We start from the raw sequence: 27,386 nt of genomic DNA on the forward strand, positions 1-27,386 counted from the left end.
ATTGTGTTCTCATACATACTGCCTTATTAGGCTGAGTTTCTGTGTGCCTTTGCTCCAGCATTCTTTACTTTTTGTGTTTAATTTTCTTCTGGTCGACTGAGGTTGCATATGGTCCCCTGGGAGACAGCAGAGGGAGAGCCAGAGCACCCGGTTACCATCCCCACCAGCTCATCCAGACTCCAGAGTTAGGAATGAGAAACGACTTCTGGGGCTCGTCCATAAAGCATGCAGTGCCTCCTCTCTGCCACAGCGGGAAAAAATAAATTCTTCTTCATTCTGCCCCAGCAGAGAAGGCAAACCAATAAAGGAGTCAAAAGTAAACTCATGTCAATGTTTCTAGTTCACTTTTTCTGATAAAAATCTAAAAATCAATTAAAGTCTAGGCAAACAATGTCACTGCAGTACTGAAATTATGTTATATTGGCAATTACTCCTGATATTTCTATCATTCATTCTAAAAGATGTAAAGGGATATAACATGAACTTTATCTTTTGTTTAGTCTTAGCACATATTCTCACCAGGATTTAGTTCCTAGCCATTTTCATAACTGAACAACATTTGACCTGAAATAGCACTGCAATAAATAAATAAATAAATAAATAAATAAATAAATAAATAAATAAATAAAAACTCCAACCAAGTATTTTTGGTGTAGCAAATTTGCTACACCAAATTTGTACATGTGAAAAAAGACAAAACTAACTTACACGTAACTTTTCAGCTAAATATGGGCTTGTTTTAAGTCAATATTCATGTGAACGTAATTGTTCCACATTTTCATAATGGCAGATTATTTAACTTAACATGGGAAAATGTCATGTTATGTTCAGAGTGGTAGTACTAATGGTGTCATCAATTATTTTACAATAATACTAATCAATAGTTTGCGTTAAAAAACTGCAGATTAAATTTTAAGCCAGTACTCTTATAACATTCTCATTGCTGATTTTCAGTCATTTTCCAACTGAAACCCACTTTTTTAATGCCGAATGCATTTAATTCTTTATATAGTACATACAACTATTGGATAAATATAACTTTTTGAACCTGATGATGAACCTAATAGAAAATCCCTCCATCCGTTGTTTATATCCGCTTATTATGGTGAGAGGCAGGGTACAGCAGGTCACCTAAATAGCTTATATAGCTTAGTAATTTTTTATGGAAATTTATATTTCAAAATTGGATATTTACATATTATTTGCAGTCACTGGATAGAATTTGTAATGTCTCTACTTAGACATTACTGCGTATGTCTAGATAAATTTGCTTTTGGATTCACAAACATTTCGCATTCAGTGAAGAGCTGAACGTATTTAACTTTGACCGAATGCTTTTGTCGCCCCCAAGCGGTAAAACTCCACCGGTGCGCCGCAACTCAACAATATCGGTGTGTGCCAGTTCTCAAAACCATCGCACCTTCCTCCGCTCGTGTGGATTGGGTTTGTTTAGCGCCCCTCCTTGTGGTCCCCTCAAGCGATTGGTTTATTAGTCTTGACATCGAATCTCATTTGCTAGAAATGTTTTAAGAGGCGGGATTTTGTTGTTCGGTTGCGGAGGTGAGACCGGTATCCGGGCACTCTAGCACGTTGTGAAGCCACTAGCTCTCCGACAGCCTTTACGGCAATTCAAAGAATCAACTGATTGAAAGGCAGCAGTTTTTAATACAACTGACCAGTTGGTAAGTTAATTTCATCTACAGATTGTTTATGTCTTGTAATAACAACCCCGGTTTCTTCGCTTATCGTGGTTATTTACTAAACTGGGTCGGGCTCTGTCTAAATTCTGGGGTTCATGCGAGGGTTAATAGCATGTTTTTTGTAGGAAGCCATTAAGCTCCTGTTAAAGTGCTCTAAAATTATAGTGTTGCAGGTTATAAACAATTAAGCCTATAAGTATTAAAATGGTGATAGAATCGTTCAACAAGAATTAAGTGTTTGAAAAATCCATTAGTTTCGCTTTTGCACTCCAGGAAGTAGCCACCGCCCTTCTCTAGCTCCTATTTAGCCTTTCAATCGTGACTCTCTCCCGTCTGATCATTTTCATCGTGTCCCAAATCAGATTTTTGGTGGCGTTTTAATAAGTAGGGTTTTATTTTAACTTGTATAGTTTTAATCTCGCTGCCGGGGAAGCTCTGGCCGCCTGCAGCAGACGGCGTGGCCGGGGACGGTCCAGGACACGTGCTGCTGAGGATCCTTCTGCCTAGGTTTGGGGGCCGCGGGTGGCTACAGCTGTTGCTGTTAAGCCCCTTGGTTGATGGCGGCATCGTGCCAAGTGAGGCCAGGTTATATCTGGAAACGGCCGCTTGAGTGGCCCGTTGTCCCCGCAGTATGCGGGGCCTGCGTGTGTTTAGGCCGGGGTGAGCGGCTCCATCACAACCGGCATGGCGCGGCCTTTGTCTGCGTGCTGTACGTACACTGTTGACCACGCCGAGGAAATGTGGCCGATTTCATATAAACCAGGATAAATGGAGTCGAAGCTTGTTGAAAAGAATGGAAACATGCTATATTTCACTATACTTGAGTCCCAACGCGCTTTTCCGTACGGATCAGGTGATGATCGCTGGCTGTGAAGGACGGGATCCTTGAGACCACCAGATGGCTCTTGGCTTTGTTGCAGACAAGAACATTTCGTTTTGGTTACTGAATAACATGTCCTAGCAGCGTGTGGTGCATAGAAACTAGTCGTTTTGCTGAGTTACGATTATTTTCTTTAAGCAAATAAACAGAACGGTTGTCTACCCTCCAAAGGTTTGATAGGCATTAGCTCCCCAGCCTTACTGTGAGCATTTCTAGAGAATGTGTTCAGATTAGCTGAACATGCACTACACTAATGCTGCAGTTAATGAGTAGCTTCAGGAATCCATCCATGTAAAACATCGTAGATAGTGCATTAAGCAAACGGCGCGAAAATTGTAAAGACTTCTGGTGCATTACGCAAAGCTGGATCGATTGTGATGAAGCGCTGTGAAGTAATGGGACTTCAATTCAATAACATTTTGTATCCTTAAATTGTTGAAATGGTGGGAATCGTTAATATTACACTGGAGGAAATGGAGGTAGGACTCCAGACTTCCTGTGGCGATGGGTCATCAGTGGATGGACTGCTCTGATCTACATATGTCCTACTACAATCATCTAAAGATGCAGCAGTTTGACCTGCTGACTATGCTGGAAAACAGTGTTTTGCTCTCAATGGTGCTAGGGCTGCTGCATTAGGAGAACATAAAATGCATAATAGTCCTTTGGTTCAAGTGGAAAAAAATATGAAAACAATTGTAGGTGTTCCATATTTCATACAAATACAGGAACATCTGACCTGTGCAAGATCAATTAATCAATAACAATATATATTGCGATACACGTAATTGATGTCAATAGATTAAGCTGGTAGGATTGTCCATAATTTCACTGAACTCCAATCCAGAACTGCACAGCATTTTGGGAGATGTAGGCAGATTAAAAGACTTTAGCTGCTCAACCAGGCACTGTAAGCCAAGTAAGGTTGGTGGCAACAACTAACTCACTCACTCTTTGGTTACCTAGCAACAGGCTGTTGAGTACTGGGTCCGCACATTTTAAGATTTTGCCACCGTGTTTCACTCCTGCTTAAAAATACAAAATGAACAGAGTGGAGTGAAAACTGGATTAAGCAGGAAATGTTACATAACCAATTTGGCATTATTTCAGATATTTAGAACAAAAAACGATCAATAATTATCGCTATTGACCGATATGAAATGCGTTTTTCAGTCATATTATCCGGCCCTAACCTCATTGATGTTTGAACTAGGGATGGGCAGGTATCATTTGGTTTGTCAGAAACCTGCATGATTAAAACTACGACTGACAAACTAAGTTTTTTTTTTTTTGTTTGTTTGTTTTGTTTGGTTTTCTATTTGAACCACTTCTGCTGTCGGCTTGAGGTGATTTATAAATGCAACGTTTGGTTCATAATAAATCTGAAATTGTTCTGCTGTTTTTCAGAGTGGTCTCACTGTAGATATGTTTTTTATTATTTTAAGAGCAGCTTTTCTTTTGCGAGGTCTGGACTTTATATTTGCAGCTAGAATGTCTTGAATTTTCACTCTATGATGACAAAACGTTACAAAATATTTTACAATGTCAAGTCCATTTCAGCCAATTCCTAGGTGCAGCAAAGTTTTTTTTCAGATTCTGGCATCATTAGTAATATTACTGGAAAATGTATAGATTTTCCAGTAATATAGTAAGCTGCAGCCTGACTTTGACCACTAGAAAAGAAAAAGTATGTCTGCATTATTTTATGTGGATGTAATGGAACTGCTGGTGTTGAAAACCTTGTGTAAACTGTCATCCCTGCTAGGAGAAAAACTCTTTTGGACCCAAACGAGTTTCCAGCTCACAAATCAAAATGATTTCGGCTTAAAGCTCTTAAATGGTTTCTGCTTTAATAATACTGACAAAAAAACCACAAGGATAGATTTTCTTCTTTCTTGTAAATGTAATTTTTCCAGTTTAACCAGCAAATACTGCGCTGGGTATCAACTTGCTCTTAATGGCAGCCTGAGCTGTGGTTACATTTTGCAGCTTAGAAGAATGTCGTTCTGTTCAAGCATGCCTCGTTTTTCGCGAGCTATCCTTCCATCAGCATTACTAGAGTCTGAGGAGAAATACTGCAAATATTGAATTTAAAGGAAAACTTATTGGTTCTAAAAAAAGGTGAACAGAACTGCATTTTAAACTAAAGAGTTTTTTGTTTTTCTTTTCCTTCACAGCAAAACAAATTCTTCAGTAAAAGTCGAAGTGGTCATGTAAAATTAAAATACTTCCTGGCTGGAGAGCGTTTGCAGTTTTTTTTTCTGTAGCTTTAGGACAGAAATTGCAATCGACAACTTAGGTTCAAGAGGAAATACTGAAATAATTAGCTAGAAAAAAAGTCTGACCAAAACATTTACAGTTGCGTTCTCACACAACATATGAGGGGAAATGTTAATTTTGTTCAGGTTATAAATTGTTTTCACCAGGATGTGGTTATAAACGGCTGTCAGTCAGTTTTACAGATGAAACGCAGCGAGTGCCGCTGGCCCAACAAGTAAATAAATAAAAAAAAAACGACGCCATATTGAGTCAGACGTAACATGTTTGTGTGAAATAGGAGATGATTTTCACTGGAAATGACTCCTGGGATTGCAGATGAGCGCTGCCAGTGTAGATGAGTCATCAGAACAGGATCCAAACAGTCTGATGCAATTTGAATTTTAATATTGCTGTGACCAAAACTTTAATTAAAACATAAACCTATTGGCTCATTTATTAAACTGGTTTCTTTACTTATTCACAAGCTTGTCCGCTTTGGTCCTGCAGAGATTTCCAGTCGACCAAAGAAATGGTGATGGAGAAGCCAAGTGCCCAGCTGGTCGGGCGAGAGTTTGTCCGACAGTATTACACACTCCTGAACCAGGCCCCAGACTACCTGCACAGGTACCACCAGCTGCTGCTCTTTGACCAGACAGAAATCCTGTTTTCTAAATTCCCTTCCTATTAAGTAACTTGTTTGGCTGCTTCCTCAGGTTTTATGGAAAGAACTCGTCTTACGTGCACGGCGGCCTGGACAGCAACGGCAAACCACTGGAGGCTGTTTACGGCCAAGCTGTAAGTGGCCTCACCGAACAGGAGACATTTTAGGACTTATTTCCACACGGAGAAATCACAATAGAATTACCTTTTGCACTACAGAGGTGTGAATCTTTCTGATTTTTAGGGTCAAGATTCGATTCAGGAGCGGTTTTTAATCCAGAAACCAATTTTTCTATTCAAACAGTTTAGAGATTCTCTGAGAAGGGGAAAAGACTGGGAGCAATTTTAAAACATTTATTTAAAGCAATTCTATAAGACTGCATCAAAATTAATCAGTTTATATTTAAAGAAATGTCAAAGAATTATTGAAATTGTATTTTTTACAAAAAATTAAACAGACTAAAATTGAATTTTTGAGCATTTTGAATTAATTCAGAATTCACTCAACTAGAAGTTGCAATCATCTATAGAATCTATTATTATCATTTCCTAAATCATCATCTAACAAGGAGATTGAGATAATGTGACCAAAATCACTTTGATCTGCAAATACAGACGTCTCTGTATTTGCAGATCCCTGTGATTCCAAAAAATTACTTCCCACTAGAATCAATTAAACCTTTACTAAGTGGAAGTCCAAATCTTTGATTTTTCTTCCTGTCTTTTCTTGCAGGAGATCCATAAGAGGGTGATGGCTCTGAGTTTCCGTGATTGTCACACAAAGATCCGACATGTGGATGCCCACGCCACCCTGAACGAAGGCGTGGTGGTCCAGGTGATGGGGGAGCTGTCCAACAACATGCAGCCCATGAGGAAATTCATGCAGACATTTGTTCTGGCACCCGAGGTTGGCACCCAGACTGAGACACACGCGCCTTCAGCTGTAGATTTTGTGTTTCTTGTAAAAATGTCCTGACTCTTCACGGTGCTTATTTTATTGTTGTTATTTCAGGGAACTGTTGCAAATAAATTCTACGTCCACAACGACGTGTTTCGCTACCAAGACGAGGTGTTTGGTGACTCGGACTCTGAACCCCCAGAAGGTGCAAAAAAATGTTTTTATAGGTTCTGTAGCCGCGGTTGTGTCTGAAATACTGAGGAAGTCCTCCATTTTATCTTCTGTCACCAATGTTATAATAAGTCTTTATTATCTGTACGATAAATGATAAACTATTCATTGTGAGACCAATGGAGAAATGCTCAAACTTATGATTTGTATAGGTCAAAAACATTCTTGTATTAAAAAATGGTTTTCTGTAATTTTCAGGAAAACGTATTAATTTCACTTTTTAAATATGACGACTAGAAAATAATTTTCTATAATATTCATTGACTTGTTTGTATATTGTACTCAGATGGATTGTAATAGTAAATATGGGGCCTTATGATTTCTATGATGCTGAAATTGTGTAATATGATCAATTTAAAAAAATAATTAAAATAATGGGGATATAACATTTGTAACATTTTGTGAAACCAACTTTCTGAACAGCAATTTGTTATATCTGTAAACAGAAACCAGTACATGTTGAACTCTATATATTGGCTTACCTTTTTTTCATTCACACCATAATTACATACATTTTGGGCTAATACTGTTAAATATGGCTAAAATGGAATTCACATTCAAAATAAGACATTTTGGAAAAGATTTAATGGAATTTGCAAAAATAATAAAATGGACTTCAGACATAGCTAAAAAAAATATGAATTCTTTATCTTATTTTCAGAGTCTGAAGATGAGGTGGAGGAGTTGGAGAGGGTCCCGTCTCCTGATGTGGCCCCAGAGGAGTCGGCCCCCTACTACGACCCAACAGCTTGGTAAGGTTTCACCAGTTTTCCTGGGTTTACTAGTTTAGTCTTTAGTTAATTTTCCAGCAGCTCATCTATAATAGAGTACCAAAATGTAGTTCTTTGCGTCACTAAACCTCAGTACAATCCCTGATGGCTGCTCCAAACCAACGTCCACATGATCTTTTTGTAGTTCAGAACCAGCGGCTCCTGGTGACGAGGAGGAAGAAGCCGCGGTGAGCCCAGAACCGGAGCACGAGGCGGAGAAGGAGGCGGAGGTTGCGGAGGTGGAGCTGAAAGTTGAGGTGATGCTGGAGACGCAGACAGAAGCGCTCACGATTGAGGATCAGACAGAGAAAAGCCCCTCCACAGCCACCGCCCCCACCACAGAGCCTGTGCCCGCTGAGGCCACGCCCCCTGCTCAAGAGGTAAACAGGGTAGGTGTGGAGGTGGGAAGAACTGGAGAAAACGCCCTACCAAACTAGAAATCTCATTTTCACTCTTTATTCCCTTACCAGTTCTCCTGGGCACTGGTTACCAGTAAGAACCTCCCTCCCAGTGGGGCTGTCCCAGTCTCAGGATTCCCTCCACATGTAAAAGCCACTCCCACAGCACAGGTGGGTTGAACTCGCAACTCTATTGGTCATCTTCATTAATTTAAATCAAATTCTTTGGATTGATCACATTTGAGTTATTCTTTTTGTATGTTGACTTTTTATCATAGTGCTGATATGATCAACACATAATGTCAGTTTGATGAATAAAGAGATTAGGACTCGTGAAGATTAAATATAATATGGAAAAAAACTTTTATCATGACTTTCTGGTCTTGCATTGAAAATATCAAGTAGTTAATTGTTTATATTTGAAATGGATTTACTGATACCAATGGATTATATCAATAATCTTTCAGAATAAGCTCATTAGACTGTTTACATTCATGTAATAGATGTTCAAAGGTTTTGACAAAACAGAAAAGACAGTCATGTTTGCACAAATAAACCTGTTAATTCAGTAGCTTCACATGCAGTTTGTTTTCAAAGCAGAACTGTAAGCATTCTCGATTTTAAAAACAAACAAAAAAACTTGCTGGTTTTCAAATTGTTTGGTTCTGGTAAATCTTCCTCATAAAAAGTCACAGATTTTTCAGCAGAATATTCCTTTCTCACCAGAGCAGCTCATTCTGGACTCTTTATTTTGTCAGCTTTAATTTTTTTTGTTTACTTACAATTAGCCCATAACTAATTGAAGCAAATTCAAGTAATGATTAATTTATTTCATAAATCCAAATATAAGACGGTTTCCTGGTCTAATAACAACCTGTTCTGTTGCAGCCAAGAGTGGAAGTAAAGCCAGAGACCCAGACAGCACAGAGACCGCAGCGGGACCAGAGGCCGAGAGAACAGCGGCCCGGCGGTCCTCCACCCCCCAACAGGGGGCCGAGGCCAGGTACAGGCCGGCCTAATGCCACACAGCACTTTAGATTCACGTTCTGACAGGAAATCATTTGCAAATCATTTCCTGTTTATATTTCAGTTCGTGAAGGTGAGCAGGGTGAGGTGGAGGGCCGCAGGATGGTCCGGTACCCAGACGCCCACCAGCTTTTCGTGGGGAACGTTCCGCATGACGTGGATAAGACGGAACTGAAGGAGTTCTTTGAACGTAAGTTGGAGCAAAACCTCAACAGCAGCTTTAATAGAACTAACAGTTTAGCAAGAGCACAAAAAGGCTACAACTAAATATTATTTTAGTTATTGATTAATCAATCATTCTGGCAATTAAATTGATTAAAAATGTGGCACATTCTGTGGATTTTTTTTTTTTTTTTTTACACAAGATCTAAAGATGCAATAAGAAAATAAGCATGTTGCATTTCATTGGCTAAAATGCATTGTAGCATTTCCTCAGTGATTAATCTATTCATAAACTGACCATTTTTTTGTTGTTTCAATTGATTAATCATGATTAATCTGATTGTTTTGGCTCTAAAGTACAGTAGTTTCAAAGCTTCTCAGTAAGGCACTGGCCTGGAAAGGGTCTGGTTGTATTGGTCAGAAGCCTAAACAGTTGATCTGGATTAAAAATTATTTTATTCATGGAACAACATGACCTTTCTACCTCCAGAGTACGGGAATGTCCTGGAGCTGCGGATCAACAGCGGCGGGAAGCTCCCAAACTTCGGCTTTGTGGTGTTTGACGATTCTGAACCTGTACAGAAAATCCTCAGCAACAGAGTAAGAAACGCAGCTTTTAGTCTGAGGGGAGGTTGAGCTTTTTTCTATCTGGATTATAATATAATTTGTTGTCTTCATCAGCCCATCAAGTTCAGAGGCGATGTCCGTCTAAACGTGGAGGAGAAGAAAACCCGGTCGGCCAGAGAGGGCGACAGGCGAGACATGAGGCCCCGTGGTCCAGGAGGCCCCGGCGGCCCCAGAGAGCGAATAGGAGGCGGCGGGGGACCGAGGGGACCCCCGACTCGTGGCGGCATGTCACAGAAACCCAGCTTTGGTTCTGGACGGGGCGCCGGGACCGCAGAGGGGCGCTATTCTGCTCCTCGTCAGTAAAACCCCCTGGAGTTGGATCAACTGTCGTTTTTGAGTTTTCTGCAACAGGAACTGATTGGAAAAAGCTAAATTAATTTTAAAAAAAAAGAAAAAAACAACCTCCCTTTACATCCAGGAGGGAACATCGGCAGGAATTATAGATTTGGAGTCAGGAATTTGGGTTGCTGCTCATGCGTTGCCTAACTTCTGATTTATTTCTGCATTTTTCTGTCTCCTAAATGTTTTCGGCTCAAGTTTTTGGTCAAACTTTTAAACATCAAGTCACATCTGCTGAATTCAGGCGGCAGAGTCATCCGTCTGTTTGTTCCAAAGCCGCTCCCCTTCCAACACAAACCTTCCCACCCCACCGCCAGTTCCACAGCAGAGTCCTGCCTTTCCACACTCCAGGGACTCATCTTTACTGTTCAGGGGGAAAACTGTTGGATGCTGAGACTCATTTAAAGAGACAGGAGTGCTGATGCAGATGACAGTTTTTAGCATTCCCACACAAGGAGTTCTGAATGCTTTGCAAGTTTGCCGTCTCAACTTTTAACCCCCACCAAAAAACTCTTGGAATGTTTTTTTTTTTTCCTGATCGTCTAGAGAAACCAGAATGGATCCACCATAACTGCTGTCTGCATTTTCTCCTGAAGCTGAGTCGCTCCTCCGGTGAACAGCTGTTTCCTCTCATTCTGATGGCGCTCCCTCCTGAATCCAGACATCGGTTTGTGCAGGAGACATAACCAGCTCTGCAGTTGGATCAGCCCTGAATGTTTTTATTGCTTTCACCTGTTTTTACCTGGACTTTAAGTCAACTTATTTTGCCATTTTTCATTGCTAAACTTGAATTTGTTAAATCAGAACACAAACACATGAAAAGGGTAAATACTACTTGAATTGGGGATTTGTAAACCCAGATGTTTCGCGTTCTCTCTCCCTGTTTCTTAAAGGAACGTGTACTTTTACTGCTTGGGCAATCCTGTGTATTGCTGCCACCGTTGTATCTAGCGATGGATCTGTCTTTTTATTCTATCAGGTCAAAGAGCTGAAATGTTGTAGTTTTATTTTAGTAATGTCTGAATGGAGCATGTATCAAAACCTGTCAGACTTGTACTATCGATGCACTTCATTTGTCATCTGAAAAATAAGCTCACATGCCGATGAGAGAACTAAATTAAAAGCGATTTACTGTTTTAACCTCGTTTGGTTTTTGTTTGCCTAAAATCAAGGTTTGCAATGCTAATTAGTTCACACAGCAAGAGTGTTGTCCCACGTTCTCCGACCAAACGTAATCAGGGACAAATATCTGTTTATGGTTTTCATCAGCTGTAAACCATAATCATCTAAATTAAAATAAAATGCATTTCAACACATTGAATCTAAAGAATTTGAATTATTTCTTCTTGGTATGTAGCTATTGGGCTGCATGAGATAGCTATGAACTGGTTTTATTTCAAAAGGCTCACATGAAAAGGAAACATGTCCAGGTGGGAAGGTCCTCGGGTATGTGAACATCTGGATACATTTTTATGTTTCTGTGTAATGCTGCAGCATTACACAGAAATGTGTAATGCTGAGGTTTTTCACAGAAAACCTCAAAAAATGTTTCTGTCCAACAGTGACGCCTACCGTCGTCTTATAGGTACTGCAGCTCAGCTGAGGAATTGCAAACTCATATCTGGGATTTTAAACAGTTTTATACAGACATGCGTTTTTAAATTTAAAGTTATTCTAATTGAAGTAGGATAATTTAACATTGTTTTCACTCTGCTTGTACATCCATCAACATCTGGTCGTTCTCTCGACTCCTGCTCCTCGTTTTAGAGGATTACTGCACATCTAATTATCAGGACCGCAAACACAATCAGCTCTGCGTTTTGATGCTTGCTCTGGAAAACAGAAAGGAATTACAGAGAGTTTCATTTCTTAGTCGAGTGCACTGACTTTCAAGAGGCTCCTCAGATGTCTTAGTAGAACCTTCATCTAAATGATTAGCATTGATTTTCTGCAGGAAACCAGTTACTCTGTGGCTGGAGTCAGAGGGAGCTGAAGTGCTCATCTGTCCTGGTGATGGCAGAGTCCCGACAAACCCACTGCAAATCGCTGGTTCTGCTTTCTGATCAACTGTCTTCACTGATTTATCTTTTCAGCTTTAAATCAGTCTGACTGAAAGCATCACTTTTAAAACAAGCATTGGAAGAAAAGATCAGATTGAGCTCTGTGATATGCCTGTTGCACCGTGTTGCTTCCTGCCAGCTGGACTTTGTCGCTCTTTTGCTGCAGTTTCTCCATCTCAAGGTTTAATATTCAGAATATGTTTGTCTCAAGTCTCTTACTGCCTTTAAAAAGATTTCTTCATTCATTTCCATGTATTTGGCGCCATTTCTTTTCTAAACTGATCAGTTTCCCTGAAGCAAGCACAGTAGGCAATGTTATGCATGGAGGTCAAAAAATGTTCTGGTTTGGTCTCAGCCAACTTTGTGCTGAATGGTTTGTGACAAATACTAAACATCAGTTTCATGGCAAGGTAAGAAGCAATTTGGAAAACCAAAATATAATTCTACAGTTATGAAGTACTGTGTGTTATGATTTATAAAATACATTAAAGTTTGTGGTTGTAATTTGAGCTGTGAATACTTTTGTTAGATACTATATGCCTACTGCTTGTTACAAATTTTAATTTGAATCATTAAATAAACATTAAATATTAATATCAGACAGGGTTAATTTACATTGCTTGTAGTTTGAGCAGAAACTCAAAGTCTCACTGTGCTTAAAGAATAAAGACGCCTGACAGGAAGCTTTTATTTGCGATTTTTAATACTTTTTTCTTTAATGATTACACAGATCCTTGAGTCGAGTAACAGAAAGCAGAAGATCCAACTCCAACAATCTTGACAATGTTCAAAAACAGGTAAAGAGATTTTTGTCCAGAAAACCTTTAATTGTTAATAGAATTAGTAGTATGACATATTTTTTTTTAATAAATATTCAGATATATACAGATACAGCAGAAACAGTACATTCTTTTTTTCATCTTCAAATTGCTTCACATTTTTTGTACAAGCCAAAATATCTGCCATTTTTATTTATATTCATGCAAAATATAGTTTCTCAGATTAATGAAAAATAAACAGAATTCGCAGAACTTTTTCACCTTGCTTTGATGTGCACTCTCAGCTTATATAAGCGCCATAATTAGCATCGGAAATTTAGCAAATTAAAAAGAGTTGCACTTTGTGCCAGACACAATAGAAGCAGGTAAAGCAAAATTAAGGCCATTCCAACTTTTGCAAAGATCAGTAAATGAATAATAGTAATTCCATTAATTCACAGCAATTCAGGTTTCGCTGTATTTTTCCTTTTCCCTCTGGGCGTCAAATTGTATAATACATACACTAAAATACAAGCAAAAAAAACCTCCTCAAAATTAATAACCATCAAAATATTAAACCGTGCTTCTTTAAAATCCGGCCTAGAAATTAAAGTTTGATAAACTTATCTTTCATATTCTTTTTCAATGTGATGCAATATAAACCCAACATTTTTTTTTTTACATATTATACCATTTGCAACTCCAACCATTACATTATAATCAATGACTAATACAATAATATGAGGCTGATGATGATGAAGATATGATACACAGAGGAGCGATGCCAGAGGAAAGATTCATGAATCATGTAAAGTGGTTGAAAAATTCATCATATGCTTGTAGGTCCAGTTTTCATTTTCTTTGTATTCCCATTGTTTGTTGGTTGCATATCCAACCCCGTTATGGCACAAGAAGATACGTGTGAGTGCTCCAGGAAAACGGATGCTGGCTCAAAACAAGTGCTTCAAGGTGGAGCGTTTATGGCACCGAAGAAAAAAATAGTATCTAATGAGACGGAGCTCGTTTCTGAGGTTTCTTATTCTGGTTTCAGTTTTATTCAGAAAGGCAGAGACATTAATACACGCAGAGATAAAGAATTCAGTTCCATAATTCCAGTTCCAGATTAGCCCGAGATTGAACTTTCTGTCTTTTGAATAATGAATGAATATTTTTTTTAGAATATGTTAAAGCTAAACTGTTTATCTTGCAGAAGCTGCCACTTTGATTAAACAGATCAAATGATTTCATGATTCTCTGAAAATCCCACAATACGTTTTTAAACTTTCATCTGCAAAACTATTTGCAAATAGGCTATATGTTGAAATATATCCAAGGAAGCATAAACAATGCATGTGTTTTGGGACTTTATAATATTAAAATGATTTATTTTAATATTTATTTATTTGACATTTACTATTTCCCCTCACTCATTAAGCATTCCAGTTTATTAGTGACAAATTCTGGTTGTTGTGGTTTGGTGTGAATTTTGAGCCTGCATAAAACATCTCTAGTGTGATTGTAGAGGAAGCTTGGATTGTTGAAAACTTAATGTTGTCAAAACATCATCCACCGTCATCACATGACGTCATCACATTTCAAAAGGAAGGATTGTTGCAAAGTTCTTGACTTAAATCAGGTCTTCCTTTGAATGTTAACTGTTTTTACCAAAAGGCCTCAAAAACTGAATTTCACTATTTGACTGCATTATATTATAAATAGGACCCAGAAATATGCAAAATGTTATTCAAATCCATCTATATGATAAGGTTGTATTGATCTGATCTAATTATATATTTCTGGAAATGAAATAGACTCGTTTAGTTTTGTAAAGTGCTTTGAGATTCAATTTGCTGTGCATTGATGTTATACAAGTAAACTGAATAGAACTGAATTGAATAGTTGTTGGTAGAAGCTTATCCATGACTTTGGACCAGTGTAACTAAAACTAAAAACTGTTTTTTAATTGCAAATTTTAAAAAAAGTGTCTAATAGGGAAAAAAAGCTTTTGGTTAATAAATTAATCCTAATTTAAGTGAAAGCAGCATGTTGTTCAAGTAAGATAAATAAAAAAACTTTAGTTTATATGCAATTATTTATTCAAAGTATTTCTATCTACTTAGCTGTAAATTGTGGGCTATCATTTGATGAGTCTTTTAAAAATTGTAGTTGATTTTACCCAACGCTTCACAATGCTAACAGACCTGTGGTGATTTCAAACATAGCTTGAATGCTTACAAAGTGTGCGTACTTTTCTTTGCTACTGAATTTTCTAGACCTAAAATCATAAAACTCAATTGAGTTTGCAGAAATTAAGCAATATTGATACACTATTTTGGTTTTTGATGGACTGTTTTATTAAAGGCTTCAAAATTATTTAGTTAGCAACAACCCCATTGCACTCTTATTTTATTTGTAAACAAATTCAGCCAAGAAGCAGTTAAAGGTGGTCCTTTTGATTATTTGTTCAGAAATGGCACTGAGGTTTCATAACCCTCAAACTGTTTTAAAGAATCTCAGTTCAAGAGAGCCAGGTTGTGTAGACACATTTCCTTACAATCCCCAGCAATCCCCAGTCTCCATTGACCGTTTATCACAATAAGCAGTAGAAAATGTGCCACCTGACAAATAACTTTTTTTTCTATAAGCCTATGTCATATCAACGTAGGTCATATCTGAACCATAAGTGTTTTTGGCTTTCATTGAGGAGCCAACCTGAAAATGTATTACTTTAAAACTAATCAAGATGGTTTTGGTGTCAGCTGGAATTAGGGTTTGGGTTGGCCAAGGACTTTCTCGACTCCAAGCGTCCCCAGGTGAGCTGTAGGAGGTAGCTGGGAAGAGATGGGTCTGGGTATCTCTGCTTAATGTCTTGCCCCTGCAACCTGGCCTTCAGTTATCAATGAAACATGGACAACCTACACAAACTTTAACCAAGACTCACAGAGGTCCAGGCAAACACGTTTTAGAAAAATGTATTTTGGATGAAATGCATAGCTTTTTTTGGTGATGTGTGTTTTTATGGCACTTTTTATTTTAATATCTAGAATCAGAATGGAGTCAATGAGTGGCATAGCCCTTCAGATCAGTCTCGCATACCTTCATTCACAAAGCCTGGGATGTATTCATGATGAGATAAAACAGATTTTGGAAATGACAGATAACCTGTACCGTCAGATCTATTTTAGGATATTCAGAAAATGTGTTCTACAAGTAAAAACTGCATAAGCTATAAATATAATGTGGCTGGCTATGAAGTGAACCTTATATTCTTCAAATGTATATGGCACATAACTGGAACATTACAAAAGGCTCTAATATTCCCACGGCACCATGTTTTTTTCCAGTTCCATACAGAAAATAAGAATCTGAAACTGGTTCTAAAAATATAATGTTTGTGTGTCAATGTATCATTCTCAGAGCATGATAACAATGAGGGATAGGTCTTACTTTTCATGAATAAAATCTGGCAACAAAACTAGAGACACAATACTGTTCCTGGCTAATGATGCTAAGCCAGTGGTTTTCCTCAATTCATACAACTTTGAGCCATTATTTTGTTTGTTTTTCTAGGTGCTAAAAGACATTTTATGTCATCAGAATAAATAAATCTCTTTGTTAAATAATGTTACAACAGTAACTACATCTCTAAGGTAAATTTTAGATTTTTCTTTGCTAAAAAAACTGGTAATTTCCCAGAATTGTAGCATTTTTTAACATTTTCAAAGCATAAAAGCACTTAGGGATATGCTGCTTGGAATATGCAGATGACTTAGCCAACGTAATAATCTTTAGTGCATTAAACATGGGGAAAATGTTAATATCAAGTTATATTTGGCTCAGTCTTTCTTTTTACAGACCAGTTTTTCATGCAGGCATCTGCATGCTTTTGGGCCAAAAGTGCTTTAAAGAGGTCAATACCTTGGCATTCTCACCTCTAATCGTTAAAGTGTAACCACTTGAGATGGAAGAGCAGTGAAGAAGTAAAAATTAAAATTGCATATACTGATCATTGCATAGAGAAGCCTGGTGCAAAGCAAAATTATCAATCGATCACATCTACCAGCCTGACTGATTAAATCCCATCCAGTGTGGTGAAATAAATCCAGGTGTTGCACTCTGTGTGTGTGATGATGCAGTTCCATGAAGTTCACAGCTACAGTTGGTCCATGTGGATGAGATGCACGTAAAGTTCGATGTTTTATGTATGATTAAAGACGTTTGTCCTCAGGATCAGGATAGGTGGGGGATGTTGGCGTCACATTGAGGCAGGGTTGAAGCAAGGAAGCTCAAAGATGTAAACATGTGAATGTTTCAGTCCCAACCAATACAGCAAAGGAAAACGAATCAGAATCTGCATTTTTTTACTCCGGTCAAGGATCGAGCTGGTCTTTCTTCGGCTAATGGCATCGAACTGAAATCTCAGTGATCAAAACAAAAGACATCAAACTGCTCGCCCTCCCTCTAGGTGAAAAAGTCAGAGATGACGAGCGTCGCACAGCCACAAGTGACAAGTTTAGTTGGCACATATATTAATTAGTATTTATATTTAAAAAAAGAAAGAAAAGAAAAGAAAACAAATAAAACACAAAGATGCAGAGTGAAAGTAATCAAGAACTGATTGATGTTGATCACAGGTATTAATCAGCTCTGGGTGTCCATTATTTTTTAGTGTCTTGTATTCATTTTATTTTCTTAGTCCAGCAGCAGCGACAAACTTCAAGTGTCTCTGCAGTTTTTGTGGCGTTGGCAGCAGGAGGGAGGGAAAGCTTTGACAAGTGCTTGCAATACATGTTTGAAGCAAATCTAGATATATAGAATGCATGATCCTTGCATCAATTAATTTAGTGGAAGCACTGAACCGCCATCTTTCTTTTCTTTTTTGGGGGTTAAACATCCTTTGTTCCAGATGTCCATCCTTGGAGACATGGTCCATATATCTTCCAATTATGATAAATAAGTATACTACACTGCTATATGCCTCTTGCACCTTTCCCACCCCATCCCTACGTCATATTTCCATATAGAATTATATTTTTGTTGTCACAAAAAAGCTAAAATTAAATACAAGATCTTTTTGTCTCCTTTTGTTTTAGTCCGTTCACTCCCAAACGGAATCCTGGGTGTGTCTTGGAAAGTTTAGGTTTATTTTTTCACGCTTCTTCTTCAGTATACTGCCACATTCATATATCATGCATTTTACTGCATTGCTATTGCACTGGTCCAGACTGTTAAGGGGTTTTAAAGAAACAGGGAAAAGGGTCTGGGATTCAGGAGGAGGGCAAGAAAGGTAGGAAAAAGTAATAAAAAGCTTCAAACGGTTTGGTCAAATGGGGCTCAAAGGAGGGGCCACAAAAAGCAGCAAATCTTTGACCAAAGAGAAAGAGGATGAAAGAAGAGGACAAGAGGTATGGCTGGAAAAGAGGGGCAATAATATCTGCTTTGGAGTCATCTTTGTCTCATATTTTTAATTTGTTTTGCTGCTTTCTTTGCTTCACGTCACTGTCGCCCATTTCCTCCATTCGGCTACTGCTTATGGATGTCCTCGCTGCGGATGATCTTGTAAATGATCCAGTAGAAAATGTTAAAAATGAGGAAGACGAGCGGGAAGGCCACGCGGGACACTGTGTCAATGCGCTTGGCCCGGCTGATGAACAGCTTCTTCATCTCCTCAATGCTCTTCTCGGGCGGTGCCGAGGTCGGGGCGTTGTTGTTGTTGCCCTTGATGGCCATGCCATCCTTGGCCTGCAGGCAGGCAGGACCCATGCCGTACCCGGGGAAGCTGAAGCGCCCGTCACCCGGGTCCTCCTCCTGCAACACAGGCCAAGACTCAGGCTGTTAGGAACCAGAGAAGAAACATCACAGTTGAGAGCTCTTTATGAGTTCAGGGACACAGCAAAGAAATTTTCAACAACAAAAACATACATCAAAAACATGTCTGCTTTACAGTAGATAAGGCTCTATTACGCTTTAATTTATCAATGCCCAATTATGCATCTTGTCTCAGCTCAAGCACACCAGAAAATGTCTATGAAGTATTCAGGCGCTTTCAAGATCATAAGGTCATTTGTGTTAATAGTAGACATTGTAGCTGATCATTGTGAATTCACATTGCTATTAGATTGATGCTGAATTTTGACCAGTGCTGCCACATCATCATCGGTTAGATGTTGTTGCTATGTGCCACATCTGCTATGTGCCACTGACTTTCATTTTCTTCGTTTTGGATCGTATTCCACTTTTTACGATTAAACTGTACAAAGTTCTGTTAATTTGTTCTACAGTGTTAGAAAATGTCAAAATCATATTGTTTGTTGACTTTAGGAAACAAGAATTAGCTGATTAGACAAAGCAGCAAGCTCTCCTTTAACTCATTTTTTGTGACTGGGAAATTTATTTGCCCCCTTACAAGTTTTAGATCACCAGACAACGTTTAACATCTATGATAAATTGAGTATAATCTAGTTTTAAATGAAGATATGAATTATTAATAAAAAAAGGAATCCAGACTAACCTGCATTATGTGAAAATTTAATTGCTTTTCTTGTTAAATCATAAATTAACCTTGATTTCACTAAATAAACCAAAGCGACTGCCACACCTGTAGAATAAAAACAACAACATTTTAATAGAATCTGTCTGACAACAAGAAATAGGCTGGATGGTGTCAAATAAATACAAAAATCCAAGAAGGGCTGATATATTGCAGTGAGGAAAGGGTTAGCAACCCATGTATAAGAACATAGAAGTGTTGAAAACCACACAAGTGGTGGTCAGCCAAAATTACTTCAAGAGCACATAAACAACTCATCCAGAAAGTCACAAAAGAACCCAGAATGGCACATGAAGTTAAGTTCATCATTCAGAATTCAACATTACCAAACATTATGGTCAAAAATAGCCTCCATGAGTGTTGCTCCAAGGTAAAACCCACTGCTGGCCAAGGGGAGATGGAAAAGTTGTGATGTTTGGCTGGTGTTTAAAAGGGCTTTCAAAGTAAGCAGGAAAAACTAGGGAGTAGGGTGCAAGAACTCCATGTGTAGAAGCTGTGAGGCTTTTACAGTGAGGCATGAGATTGGAAGGGGTGTAGTGTAGACTTTGGTGACTTTCCAAAAATGTGATTACTTCACAACTCCACACAAGCTCGTCTCATATTTGCCAAAAACATCTTGATGATCCCAAAGATGTTAGGGAAACATGTTGACTGATGAGACAAATGAGGACATCTGCCAAAAAGAAGATTTTTTGGCAGGTGTGTGTCATCCTGTGTAAAATAACATCATGTTTCTGCTCTCAAACAGAAGGTAAGAAATGAGAGCACCATTTGAAAACCACTTTTTACTTTTATTCAGTTTATTTTTATCTGATATTAAACTTTATTAGATAAACTGAAACATGTAGTACAGTAGAAAAGTATTTTATTATTTACAAATTTCTTTTGTTCTTGCTTTTTTATCACACTAGATGTTTCAGCTCACTAGCTTCTGAAGAAGTTAATGCCACACTCAGTCAAATCTGGTGGAACAAAATAAAACACAGCACTTTTCTCCTGATTGATAACTTTGTACATTGAGATACCTTCGATCTTTGGCTCTAAACTATGGCTTTTAGGTAAAGAATAAAAGTGTGCAAATATCAGGAAAGTCCTACAAGGACAGTTTCACCATGATTGAAAATGAATCAAAAAGTGTATCAAAAAAGTATTAGGCTGTGCAAATGAATGTAAGAAGATCACTGCAGTTTATTTTATTTTATTTTCATCTGACAAATCTTTTCCTTGAATTATAGCTGCAATATAAGTGAAAACAGTTGCAAACCTTTTTTTTTAGACTTTTTCATGCTTCACTAAGATGTTTTAACAGGGGTGTGTGCACTTTGTCTGGTATGCCCTGTAGTACAGTTCTTTAGTGAAGTCGTCAAGTAATAAAAGGAATCTGCTGAATTTCTCATTATTTTTTGTTGTTGTTTTTTGTATCTCTGTATACTCTTGCTCTGCACAAGTGGCCAAAAGCTTTGCAAAGCTTGAGCTGTGGAGTGGATTAATGCATGAAGAGCTCACAATGGGTCAGGCTGCACACAGCACTGATGTCACACTGCTGTGTCCTCCTGCTAGAAGTCACAAAGTGTTTCACTCACCAGTCAACTGGAGTGAGGATGTGAGTTGAGGTGTTTGAATAGATTCGATTGACTGACATGAGAAGCACTGAAGGTGACGCCATGCACGGGACATTTTCACCCAAGGGCAATGAGATACTGATAATGTTATCTGCATTGTCACCCTGCCTTTTCATTACAGCAGGTGCATCGACTTCCTTATCTGTTTCAGAGAGTTTGCCGCAAACATCAACGTGGGCTGTCCGTGGAAGTTTTATCTCCAGAATAAACACCACAAACAGCCTTTAAACAACAGGCTTAAAAGTGACATAAAGAAAATCCCTCAGGTGACAGAATGTCCTCTCTTTTGTCTGGAGTCTGAATGTTTGCAACTAGTTTTTTTTTCCTTCTTCTTCTTTTTTTCCCTTTGGGGAGTCTTTCCAGCAGCCGATCTAATCTAACCATTCCCTTTCGGGCTGGAAAAATGAAAAAAGAATTTTATGATCACCACACTAGCAGGTCCGATGCCTGAATCAGAAACAACCGCTGGCAGCAAGGGAGCTTAAGTGACGCAAAACCTCTGCAGCAACAACAAATCAACACAGCAATAAAAAACGACAGCTGAACACCCCTGTGCTAGACACAGGCGAAGAAGAAGAAAAAAGGCTAAATATCCAATAAATTGCCAAAAGAGATCACTAAAGTGAAATCAGAAGGGAATGTCTTGTCCCAGTATGTGGCGATTGCATGACTAGCATTCAAATGTTTGTGTGTCACTGAAGGTGTGTGCATTTACACTTATGTATGTTGCACCACAAGGTAGTGATCCATTTTTAGCAAGCAATGTCCCCGTTCTGTCCTTGCGTCCACACCAAGTCATCTATTACCGTTAATACACACACACACACACACAGACACACACACACACCTACACAGGGAGTCTACGCATTAGCCGCGACGCTAGTCGACCTCTGCCCGTCCTTCAGTGACGCTGCGAAACTATTACAGATGCTCCGCTTTATTCTCCCTGCCATGTGATTAATGTGGAGGGTGGAGGGACGTGAGGAGGAGGCGCAATGAGAAGAACTGTCGAGAGAGAGGGAGGAGGTGGAGGAGAAGAAAGGAATGAAAAGAGGCAGTGAAGAACAATAAGAGAGGAAGAAGGAGCGTGCATGCACTCCTAAGCGGACACAGACGCTCTGTTAATGCCAGAGAAAAAAACAAAGGGTGGATCACGTGAGCCATTGTAAAATATCTCCATTAACATAGAAAGGACCATAAACAGCCCATGGGATAATAGATGGAAGGAGTAAATCACTGTGGAGATAAATGCTTTGGAAAAATCTCACTTTGCTTTTCTGTCTTATTCTGGTGTGCAACAAAAGACGAAAAGTCTTATCATTACATGAATTTATGCACTTCCAAGGTCTATGTTATAATTATATAAATAATGTATTTCTGCACATTCAGTTGCAGAAAATCAGTCTATTCTTCTCTCAACTGTTTCTGCTCACAGTGTTGCTTATCTCCAGCAGCGATTGGCCAAAAGGTAGGATATACCCTGAACTAATTGGGCGCAAAGCCGCCTTTAATAATACAAATACTTTGATGTAACCGCCAACCATGTCCTGAGAAAAGCTTATGGGTTGAATATCTCTAAATCTGCATTCAACTTATGTTTTATCAGGTACATTTAGCCACCTCTATGTAGTGAATGTGACTTTCTGAAATTCAAACTGAGTGTCAGGATGTGAACAAAAGGAGATTTACATGACTTTGAATATGGAATGGCATTTAGGTTTCAGACTGGCTTGTGTAATAACTTCAGAAATTGATGATCTACTGCAATTTTCACACACAGCCATCTTTTGAGTTTACAGGGAATGTAAAATACATGCTGAAATATATATGAGTGGCAGTTTGTCTGCAAATATGTCTTGTTTAGATCAGAAAAAAATGGCGCCGGCTCAGCTGGCTGCCTGCAGACACAGCTTCCATGGTGTGCTGTAACTGCGAAATAATTTCCCTGCTGGGATGAATAAAGTAAAAATTATTATTATTATTATTATTATTATTATTATTATTATTATTATTATTATTATTATTATTATTATTATTATTAAAAGATTGGGCAGAGTGGTTTCAGATCATAGAAAACCAACAATAACTCTTCTACAACTAAGGTATGTTGAATACCATTTTTTGAATGCCCGACATGTAGAATCAGCATTAGAAAAACACATTGTGTTCCACTCCTGTCAGCTAACTCAGGAAATTGAGGCTACAGTTCACACAGTCTCAGCAAAATAAGCCAATAACAGACTGGACAAACTTAGCCTGGTTCAGTGAGTCTCATTTCTTCAGCATTCAGGTGTAAACATCAGATCATTGATCCCATCTTTTTCAGGATGGTGGGGATATTCTCTTGACACACTTTAAGCCTCTTAATATCAATTGTTGCTGGCTTTGTTCATCCCTTTATGACCACAGTCTTCTGAAAAGTTGCCATGTCACAAAGGCCAACTCATCACAAACTGGTTTCTTGAAATGAACGATGAGCTTCGTGTAGCCTCCGGAGTTGCAGCATTTCAGTTTGATAGAAAATGTTTTGGATATGATGGAGAGGGATATTTGCATCATGGATGTGCAGTTGACAAATCTGCATTAAATGTGTGATGCCATCATATCAATATGGACCAAAATCTCTGGGGAAGGTTTCCAACACCTGGTTGAATTCCCCTTGAACATGAGCATCCAATCTGGCACTACTATGGGGTACCTAAAAAGTGTCCAGTAAGGACAGATAAGTAATAAGGACCCAACAAATTATATAATTACACTAACTGAAATCAAAACATCACAAGACCTATAGAGAAATAGAATTACTTCTCAAATGCCACACTATTATTACACAACAAAAGTAAATTCACTGTAAGGAATAAAAGCATCTTCATAAAATGTTTGTCCTGTACCTTGTGCAGTCTGTTAGTTTAAATATGCAACTAACACATTTCATAACAAGGGTTTATAATGTAGAAGCTGCAACTGGTTAAAATCTGTAGTTATAACGGTTGCACTATGACCATGATGCTTGCTACTCAAATATAGCTGGTAATCTAGCATTGACTATGAGTTTTATTATCCTTTTGTCTTGAAAAAAAAAACTAAATGTGATTTAAATAAAAGATATACTCACACTTCTATAAAAACTTCATTTCTTATTCCTTTCTCCCCTTAGTCTTCTACAAACTGTATTTTTTAGATAGTGAATAGAGAAAAATATGAAATGAAAATAATGAAAAAAATGAAACATGGAATATTTTCAGTTTAATAAAAACATCTGAGAGCAAGAAAGTATTTTCTAAAAGCTACAAAAACAGGACAAAGGATAAAGTAAAAAGAAATAGACTGGAAGAGGAGGGAAGAAGACGGCAACAGAACCTCTTTGCTCACTCATCTGTCATGCTTTCAGGTCGTAATTGAAGCATTTGTATCCGTGCCGTTGCAGATGTGATTAATCGAACAGATTAGCTGGAAGCAGAGAGAGAATGGTGTCAGGCGTGTGCCGTCTCCTCTGCAAACATTACCCTTGGATCCTTGTTTCAGAGACCTGCATTTGCATAAAACACGACTCGGAGGACGCGTCAGCCACAACTAGCGCTGGAATCAGTCTCTGCTGAAGCAGCTGTGAGGAGGGATTCCTTTTCCTGCTTCATAATTTCCCTCTGCAAGCGTTTTCAGATGAGTGATGAGGAAAAGAATATGTTTTAAGCTTGCCTTTGCTGCTTAATCTGGTAAATTCATCTCCGACTGTCCTTCATACTCTTTGTTCTTGTCCTCCATCTCCCTCTCGTGTCAATTCAGGTCATTTGAAGCTTTTTAAGATGTTTCAGGACAAATGTTTTAACACTCAGTGGATTCTGCGCAACTGACAATATTTACATGTCCTTAAAAGTTCTTTAAAAAACTTCTAAAGAGATGACTGTCATTTAGTTTGAAATGCTGACGTACTTGTCTCTTTTTTTTTTAAATTAGTGAATATATAATAGGTAAGAATAACTAGGATGCATTCAGACAGACAGCATTCTGGTTTTTGAATTTAATTTGACTTTATCTGCAGTTCAACAGACTCAATTCTCTATCTGTGTAGGACGATGGTGTATTTTCACTGTTGCTGAGAATTTGGAGACAGGTTACGATTCATGTGCTGCAATTTAATTACATTTTTAGTAATATGTTTTGGATCATTGTCCTGTTGAAAGAAATAAAAATCAAAGTTGTATTTTTAATTGTTTCACCTGCTCTATAAGAGAAACAAGCCCACAGCGTAACAAATCCTCTAACATACTTAACAGCGGACATGAAGGGTAATGATTAATCTGAATGTAGATATAGGCAGGTTTAGATGAAGAGTTTTTCTTTTTTTTTTAAATATAATTTCTGAATTTATGAACACATACTGTATGTCTTAGGTATGTCCTATTGTCTTTCCTGAGGGAGAGAAAGAGAGAGAGAGAAGCTTGAGAAATAGGCCACTGTGTCAAGTAATTTTTATTCCCCAGGTAAACAAAAAGTCATACATTATTAATCCTAAATTCCTAAAGACTCTAATTACCTTAAATGTGACGTATAAATTGCACAATCCTTCAAGAAGATGCACTTTATAAGAATTGTTAGCAAATAGGTGACGCAAATTTACATAAAGAGGACAGGTTGAAAAATGTTGTTGTTTTTTTATAAGAAAATGCAAAGAGATTGCAATGATGTGATTATTATGTAAGCAAGGCGAGATGGAAACGATCTGAAAATAGGTGGACTGGATGAAACGATTCCACGGCCATAAATGCAGATTAACCTGTGTCATTAAGGTTCATTCATTCTGGTGTCAAAGCAAATTTAATTAGTTAGAAGAAGGTCACTGAAACCACGAGATGCATCAGAGGGGGGATGAAGTCCTGGAATGCTTATGGAGTTTCCACGAATGCCTATTCTACAGCTCAGGAGATGTTTCTGAGTAGCTGAGGCGAATCAAAGCCTGGCTGCTCAGATCTCTACACATGGTTATAATGTACTGCTCCATCATTCCCTGCTTTTCCTGTTCTCTCTTTTGGTTTCCACTGGAGTCTCTGCCCGCTTAAAGCAGAGCTGTGTTAATGTCTCTGGCTCATCAAGCCGCTGACCTGGAATGATTATCCACATGATCTGCTGCGCTGTTCTTTTTCTCTCCTCTCCCGTCTTTCTGTTCCTCCATCAGATCTGAACAACATCCAGGGACGCCACAATCCTTTCAGCTGCATGTACGAAACGTTAATTCCAAATTTAACATCAATTTGGTGCTCACTGAAGCTTGAAGCAGCTGAAGTGGGGGTTACGTTTTCGCCTTTATTTTCTGAAAACAATGAATTTTACAAAGATGAGTCTACGCAGAAATATCTAAAGTCATCCATCCATCATCTACACCCTCTCATCTCTGCAGGATTGGCTAAGGGGATGTTGAGAATAAATAATTCTGTGTTTTTCTTCTATCTTTTTTAGCTAGTTGCAAAGCTAAAGCTAAAGGAAATACCCTCAAAACTAGGGTTAAAGGATATGACCCACTAGGGAACGCCCTCTTTAGGGTGTAGCTTAGATAGAGGCTAACAAATGGGATTACCTAATGTTGCTTGATGCCATTTTGTCCTGCTAGCTCCTAAAGGTAGCATGAGAAATAGACCAGCTGTAATTTGTTATTAATAAATGGAAATCGTGAATTCAACTCACTGACATCAAGAACTTACCCTGGAGAAAGGATAATTCTCCACAGGGGGATGTTGAAAGTATTTGTATGGATCCACCTTCCACTTCCATAATAGCAGCATGTACAACCCACAAGATTAACAAAGTTAGCAACTTTTAATCACGAAGTTGATATAAAAGTCTTCTATGAGGGAATTCGTCTGATGGTCACCGGGTGGCTTTAAAACTTAAGCATCAGATGCCATGTAAAAGGTTAATGCAAGAAAGAAACCTCACAAGATCTCAATTTAGAGGCTGATTAAGATCCTGAAAATAATGCCATCAGCTGATTTAAAGTCATGTTATAAGAGCAGGTGAAGAATCCTGCTGAAAGATCAAAACCGTCAATTCAGGATTTCATATAAAAGTGTTATTGCCAACTTTAAAAATGGTCAGTTCCAAGTAAAAGTGTGCAACCAGCAATCTGCAGGAGATTCTGATGCAACGAATCTGATTGGGAAAGAGCAGTTTTCTCAATCATCAAGAGCTTCAAGTTGAGAGGTTCAGAACTGTGATAGCTTTCACAGCTTTCACATTCACCAACATTCACAGCTGGTTGGTGTGAATTCACTTCCTCACACTAAGACGTTAAAACGTTTGGATGAGATGCACATGTGGATGCAATCAAAGACATTTTGAAGAATAAGGCCAAAGATTCCAATTTTAAGAGACTCACCTATTACATTTGTATAAACCTTAGCATAAGTTCATGTTTGCTTACTTATACAAGACACTGTCAGGATTGAAATGCA

At 38.3% G+C, this 27,386-nt stretch overlaps 2 protein-coding genes across 8 annotated transcripts in view; one reads left to right on the forward strand and one right to left on the reverse strand.

The window, feature by feature from the left end:
* The first annotated feature begins 1,552 nt into the window (after positions 1–1,552).
* g3bp1 (G3BP stress granule assembly factor 1) lies at positions 1,553–11,271 on the forward strand. Of its 2 annotated transcripts, none has more exons than XM_014472354.2 (12): positions 1,553–1,682; positions 5,347–5,463; positions 5,553–5,634; positions 6,233–6,406; positions 6,512–6,602; positions 7,290–7,380; positions 7,544–7,787; positions 7,869–7,967; positions 8,685–8,799; positions 8,887–9,012; positions 9,475–9,584; positions 9,666–11,271. In XM_014472354.2, the coding sequence occupies exons 2-12, from the start codon at positions 5,369–5,371 to the stop codon at positions 9,912–9,914; spliced, it is 1,476 nt and encodes a 491-aa protein (XP_014327840.1). In that variant the 5' UTR covers positions 1,553–1,682; positions 5,347–5,368; the 3' UTR covers positions 9,915–11,271. The 2 variants fall into 2 exon arrangements, with proteins under 2 accessions (XP_014327840.1, XP_023184746.1); XM_023328978.1 differs by having other exon boundaries at positions 7,544–7,778.
* Positions 11,272–12,816: 1,545 nt separating this feature from the next.
* The window catches only part of glra1 (glycine receptor alpha 1), a 124,165-nt gene continuing 109,595 nt past the window's right edge, over positions 12,817–27,386 (reverse strand). For 3 of the 6 annotated variants that reach the window (XM_023328853.1, XM_023328851.1, XM_023328850.1), the window contains one exon: positions 12,817–18,576. In XM_023328853.1, coding sequence (XP_023184621.1) covers positions 18,292–18,576 — 285 coding nt within the window. In that variant the 3' untranslated portion in view covers positions 12,817–18,291. Of the gene's footprint in view, positions 18,601–27,386 lie in introns of all 6 variants that reach the window. The other 3 variants (XM_023328852.1, XM_023328849.1, XM_023328848.1) reach the window with 1 other exon arrangement.

The sequence above is a fragment of the Xiphophorus maculatus genome, chromosome 23 (assembly GCF_002775205.1).
Source record: "Xiphophorus maculatus strain JP 163 A chromosome 23, X_maculatus-5.0-male, whole genome shotgun sequence".
Classification (NCBI taxonomy): domain Eukaryota; kingdom Metazoa; phylum Chordata; class Actinopteri; order Cyprinodontiformes; family Poeciliidae; genus Xiphophorus; species Xiphophorus maculatus.

Bases quoted from the DNA above. Each gene is read 5' to 3' on its own strand.
- g3bp1 (XM_014472354.2), top strand. From the start codon at position 5,369: ATGGTGATGGAGAAGCCAAGTGCCCAGCTGGTCGGGCGAGAGTTTGTC. The intron at 5,464-5,552 runs GTACCACCAGCT...CTGCTTCCTCAG, and splicing joins GCCCCAGACTACCTGCACAG to GTTTTATGGAAAGAACTCGT. The intron at 8,800-8,886 runs GTACAGGCCGGC...TTTATATTTCAG, and splicing joins CAACAGGGGGCCGAGGCCAG to TTCGTGAAGGTGAGCAGGGT.